The sequence below is a fragment of the Octodon degus genome, unplaced genomic scaffold (assembly GCF_000260255.1).
Source record: "Octodon degus isolate 3935 unplaced genomic scaffold, OctDeg1.0 scaffold00016, whole genome shotgun sequence".
Classification (NCBI taxonomy): domain Eukaryota; kingdom Metazoa; phylum Chordata; class Mammalia; order Rodentia; family Octodontidae; genus Octodon; species Octodon degus.
In genome coordinates this window covers 17,972,805-17,978,482 of record NW_004524592.1, presented here as the reverse complement: position 1 = coordinate 17,978,482, position 5,678 = coordinate 17,972,805, and the positions used below count along the sequence as shown (strand labels likewise).

The window sequence follows — 5,678 nt, the reverse complement described above, 5'->3', positions numbered from 1 at the left end:
CCACACACACACACAATAAATAAATGTAATAAATAAAAATAAATAATTTTTTAAAAAAAAAGAAAAGCAACTTAATTCTTTCTAGAGAAATGTATTAGGAAACAGTCAATCTTCATTATTCGGGGGTTCTCTTTGCTCCTCAGAGTTAGTTCACTTGTGACCCTAATGTCAACACTGTGACAGTACAGGTATATGTGATGTGGTGTGGTACTGCAATTGAACCCAGACCTTCACACTGAGATACTTTCCAGTCCAATTTTATCTTTTGCTTCAAGGCAGGGTCTTGATAAATTGTCCAGGCTGGGTCTGACCTTGCCATTCTCTGGCACCACCTATATCACACCATGCACTACTGTAGTTGCTAATGTTAGTATTTGTGAAAACTGAGCTACCCACAGGGCACAGCCCTAGCAAGGTAACACTCTATTTGCTTTGGCTTCTGCTGTAAACTGATGTCCTTTTGTGGTCTACTTAGTGCCATGTTTTTCATATCATAGTGCTTTTTGTTGAGATTTTGTCATTTGTAAGTACCTCAAGCTAATCAATTGTACTACTTAAAGTGTTCTCCAAGATTAGTGCCATGTAGCCAGGCATGGTTGCACACAACTGTTACTCTAACACCCAGGAAGATGAGGCAGGAGGATTACTACAAGTTCAAGGCCAGCATGGGCTACATAATGAGTTCAAGGCCAGCCTGACTACACAGCAAGATTCTGCCTCAAAAACAATATATAAATAAAAACAAAAATAAAATAATGCTATCCAGTTTGTAAGTGCAAGAAGGCTAATGTCTCTCAGGGGGAAAGTATTCATCCTAGGTTGAAGTTTTGTTCAGTCAAGTTTTTGCGTTAAAATGCAGTGGACCATTAGTTCAATGCTAATGAGTAAATCAACTATCAAAGAAGGTGATCTATGTATTTATATTTTGCTTTTTGAGACAGGGTCTCCCTATTTAGCCCAGGCTAGCCTCAAAGTTTCAGTGATCCTCTTGCCTCAGTCCCCCAAGTGCTGAGATTATGAGTGTGAGCCACCACACCTAGTTTAAGGAATGTGTCTTCAAACAGAAACACACATAAAATAAGGGTATGTATCGATGAGGTGACAAAATGTTCTGAGCAAAGGATTTCAGGAACTCAACCCTGTACTTCCCATGGGAGAAATGGCTCATGATCAGTGAGTTTGTTGTGACTTCACATAAACAGCAAAAAATAAGTATCAACCACATTCTCCCTTCCAGTCCGATGATAGAATAGTTCCCCCAAATCTAAATTCTATAATTTCTAAATCCTCACATTAAAATTTTATAATCTTGGGCATTGTGGCACATGCCTATAATCCCAATACTCAAGAGGCTGAGACAAGAGGATCACTATGAGTTTGAGACCAGCCTGGGCTACAAGTAAGTTCAAGGCCAGCCTGATCTGCATCGTGAGACCCTGTCTCAAAAAGAAAAAGAAATAAAATTTTAGAATCTTACATGGTATTACAGATATACCCAGATTTATTTTTCATGAAATATTACTACTTTTTTTTTTTAATTTTTTTACTTATTTGTGTGTGTGTGTGTGTGTGTGTGGCCAGCTCAGCCCACCAGGGGGTGGGGCTGGCTGGCATGTGGTGCTGGGGGATTGAACCGTAGTCCCTGGGCTTTGCTAAGTTTGTTCTAAGTAGGTGCTCTAGACCACTGAGCCATCTCACCAGCCCATTTCTACTTATTTTTAATTATTTTAGAAACTAAACTTTTTTTTTTTTTTCTTTTTAGACAAGGTCTTGCTATGCAGTTTGGGCCGACCTTACCCTCACTTTTGCAGCCCCTAGGCTGAGAGGAACTCACGGCGCGCACCCAGGGATCTTGGCCAGCATGGCATGTGGGGTTGGAGATCAAATTCAGGATGTTGTGCTTGCCAGTTAGGTGCTTATGCCTCTGAGCTATCTCCTCAGCCCCTAGAAACTAAACTATTAACAATGCTCAAACTTAACTACCTTTCAAAGAATCATTTTAGTACAATGATTTATTTATACTAAGGAATCATTTCAGATATTCAAATAGGGCTTTTAGCTTTTCTTTGACATCACTATAAAGTATAACATTCACATGTACTTTACTATTACATTCTTTAAAGGAAGAACACTGTTGGCAACATCTCATAAGCAAAATCAAGACCAATGACATACTGGAAGTATTTGCAGCAAATATAAGGGCTTAATACTTGTGATATATAAAGAACTCTAATAAATCAAGAAGACTGGGCTGGTGAGATGGCTCAGTGGTCTAAAGCACCTACTTAGAACAAGCTTAGCAAAGCCCAGGGACTACGGTTCAATCCCCCAGCACCACATGCCAGCCAGCCCCGCCCCCTGGTGGGCTGAGCTGGCCACACACACACACACACACACACACATAAATAAATAAATTAATTAATTAATAAATAAATAAAAGAAGACTAATGCCCATGAAAAAGCCTGACGGGGGCCAGACACGCCCATAGCACATGTCCATAATCCCAGCATTCTGGGAGGCTGAGGCTGGAAGGTCTCACGTTTGAATCTACCTGAGCAACTTAGCCTGAGCATCTTAGCAATTCAGCAATGCTCTGTCTCTAAATAAAAAATAGCAAAAAAAAAAAAAAAAAAGAGCTAGAAATGTAACTCAGTGAAAAGGCCCAGGGATCAATGACCTGTATTTAAAAAAAAAAACCTGGACCAAGGAGAACAGATATTCGGGAAAAGGACAAACCAATGCTTAGCTATGTGAAGATACTCAGTGTCACTTACTGAACAGCAATCTTCAAGGGTTACATGAACTTACAAAGCTGTAGAGGTCTTCTCCCTAGCAGAGATGTCAGTGTGACAACTTGAAATGTATCTGGTGGATACTACAGAGCTGAAAAAATATTCTGCTTGGTAGAAACAACTAACTCCTTTCAACATAACCCCTAGATGCTCGGGAGATGGCTCAGTGGAATAAGCGCTTCCCTGGCAAGCACAAGCACCTGAGTTCAATCCTTGGTTCTGCCAAAAAAAAAAAAAAAAAAACCATAACCCTTTTGTGGAGTCAGGAAACACGATTTTTTGCCTCCGTCTCCCAAGTGCTGGGATTCCATGCATACACCACCACACCTTGCTATTAAACACTGAAATTTTATAAATTGGCTGCCATGTAATTCTCTTCTCAGCCTTGAGCGTCAAAGAGAAAATCCAGGAGCCACAGTATTCTGACCTCCGGTCCTGTCCTCTGCCCCTTCCAACTGTGGAGCTCCTCGATGCGGAAACCCCATATTCTGCCATTTCAGCACATCCACACTTTCTACAGCAGTACTGTGTTCAGACAGTGACTTCAAAAGGGAAATGTTATTGACCCCTCCAGAGAGTTCTGAAGAATTGCTAGGATTACTCCAGGACTGGGTGCTGTTTCCAGCAGTTTCTATTTCGATATAGTCCCAGGATAAACTTCGACCCCTCTCCAAATCGTCACATTCAGGAACATACCCTTCAGTCTCTCTGTAAAGAGGTTGCTTTGTTTCCTGAAGGTTAAGCAAAGAGTTGCAAGCTTGGGAACTGGACTTACCAAGTGCAGTATGTTCTGAGTGATCCTGAAGGCTGTCCAGTAGTTGGATACTGTTGTCACAGTCAGAGGCTGGTGGGGAAACCTGCTTAGTATCTTTATTTAAGTCACTTCCTAAAATAAAAGGCCTAGGTTGTATGGGGGAAAATAAATCCTTGTTTTTAGGAGTCTGACTACTGACTATGTTTAAAAAGTCAGGAATATGTAAATCTGCACCTGTTCCTTTAGATTTATTTGAGAGTGAGGCAAAATCTGAGTGACTTGTGACATTTTGGAGAGACCTGTAAGCATCTTCTGAGCTCTGTACACATCCGTCAGTGCTCTCTGCTGCAGATGGGTCAGAACTGCTGACAGTGTCACTATCTTCCTCCTCTCCATCTTCACAAGGTCCTGGGTCAATACCCACACAAGTTTTATCACAAAACTGTGACAGTGATTCTTTAACAGGACAATTTTCTGTCCACTTGTCACCAAGGGACATTAAGCATGGCAAACGTTCACTGCTAATGTCTTGACAGCTTAAACCCTTGTGTGGCTTCTGAACACAGAAACTGCCATTATCCGAAATCTCCCTTTCCAAGCACCCTACATTCTGGGAGAGGCTGCTGCCTTCCTGTGATTCCTCCTCCACATCACTGGTCTCAAAATTGCTCAGGTTAAACGTCACCTCCAAATATGGCTGTGTCTCATTCCCTCCAGATTCTGGAACACCCTCCGGCCTCTCACTGGCAGCATCACTTTCAGAAACTGTGTCCTCGATGTCATCAGGGGTCCTAGAATCCTGACTCAGAGAAGACTTGGACCACCACCGTCCCACAGTTGGTGGAGACTGCACTGTGCGTGGACACTCCTGTCCTGGGGATGCACGTGCACTGACGGCCCACACAGCTTCTCCTGTGCACCCTTGGTCCTGCCCACTAAAAAGTACACTGTTATTTCCAACAACAGAAGCTTCTGAGAGCAGCCCACCCTGTCCTGCACTGCTCAACAGCAAGCTGCTGCTTCCACAAAATGAAGTCATTTCCAGTTTTTCTTCCTGATGCCAACATCCATTATTGTCCCCTGCCTTGTCTTCATACTGCTCTTTGCCCTTTTCAGCACATGCTCCAAAGGCCTGCACTCTTTTTTGTTCCAAAAGGTCCAGATCCAAATGCATGTCATTTTCCTGCACTGCTGCTTGCCTTGCCACGTCCTCTGCACCCTCGGCAGAAGCTGCTGCAAAGTCCTGTGGGGATAAATACATGGCCCAGAGGCTTCTGCCTCCCGCAGTGTTTTCCAAGTGCCTCGGGCTGTGGAGCCGCTCTGTGTCCATTACCTCAACGCAACCTTCTGAGCCAGCTCTGTACACAGCGGGGGTCTGCAGCTGCCCAAAGCATTCTGCCGGCTCAGAATCCTGATGCACACACGTAGTCACCGATGTAGACTTCAGAAGAGCTAAGATCTGCTCCTGGCTTCTGATGTGCTGCTTCGAGGCTGTTGGGCAGTGAGACACCAAGCTGTGTCTTCTCATGGGCTCCATCGCCAGTGCAGAGGCTGCATGCCAGTGTCCAGGGCCCAAAGGAACACAGGAAGCATCCTTTTTTCCCAGCATTCCAGGGCTCAGCTCAGAGGGAGTAGAAGAACATAGGCCCTGGCTGGCTCTGGTCTGGGTAGCAACAGTGCTGTCGGGGGCTGTATCTGTGTTATTTATCTCCTTCCTCCCCACAGTAGGAAACAAAGGTGGCATGCTGTAGGATGGGGGGAAAAAAGCAGCACCAGACTCAAAGGATGCAGATGAGTCCCCATTTTCTATAACAACCATTTTCTTTGGAACTTGACGTGGTCCTTGAAAACCCTAAAAATATTGAAACAATTATTAGCTATACTGCAATCTGTAAAGAAATGGTAGAATAACATGAACTTTGCCTTAGGTAAAGTCATAACATATTTGCTAAGTTAAATTGCAAACATTCTGTTGGATGTGGTGGCACATGCCTGTAATCCCAGCACTCAGGAGGCTGAGGGAGGATGGCTGCAAATTGAAGGCCAGCCTGGGATACATAGTGAGTTCAAGGACGCCTGAACTACACAGCAAGACCCTGTTTCTTTTTTTTCTTTTTTTTTTTTTTTTTTT

At 43.5% G+C, this 5,678-nt stretch overlaps 1 protein-coding gene across 1 annotated transcript in view; it reads right to left on the bottom strand.

The window, feature by feature from the left end:
• Positions 1-5,678, bottom strand: part of Zgrf1 (zinc finger GRF-type containing 1) — a gene marked incomplete at its 5' end in the record, with an annotated part of 95,048 nt that overhangs the window by 85,486 nt on the left and 3,884 nt on the right. The window contains one exon of the mRNA XM_023710167.1: positions 3,221-5,399. Within this exon, the coding sequence (XP_023565935.1) occupies positions 3,221-5,399 (2,179 nt within the window). The remainder of the gene's footprint in view (positions 1-3,220; positions 5,400-5,678) is intronic.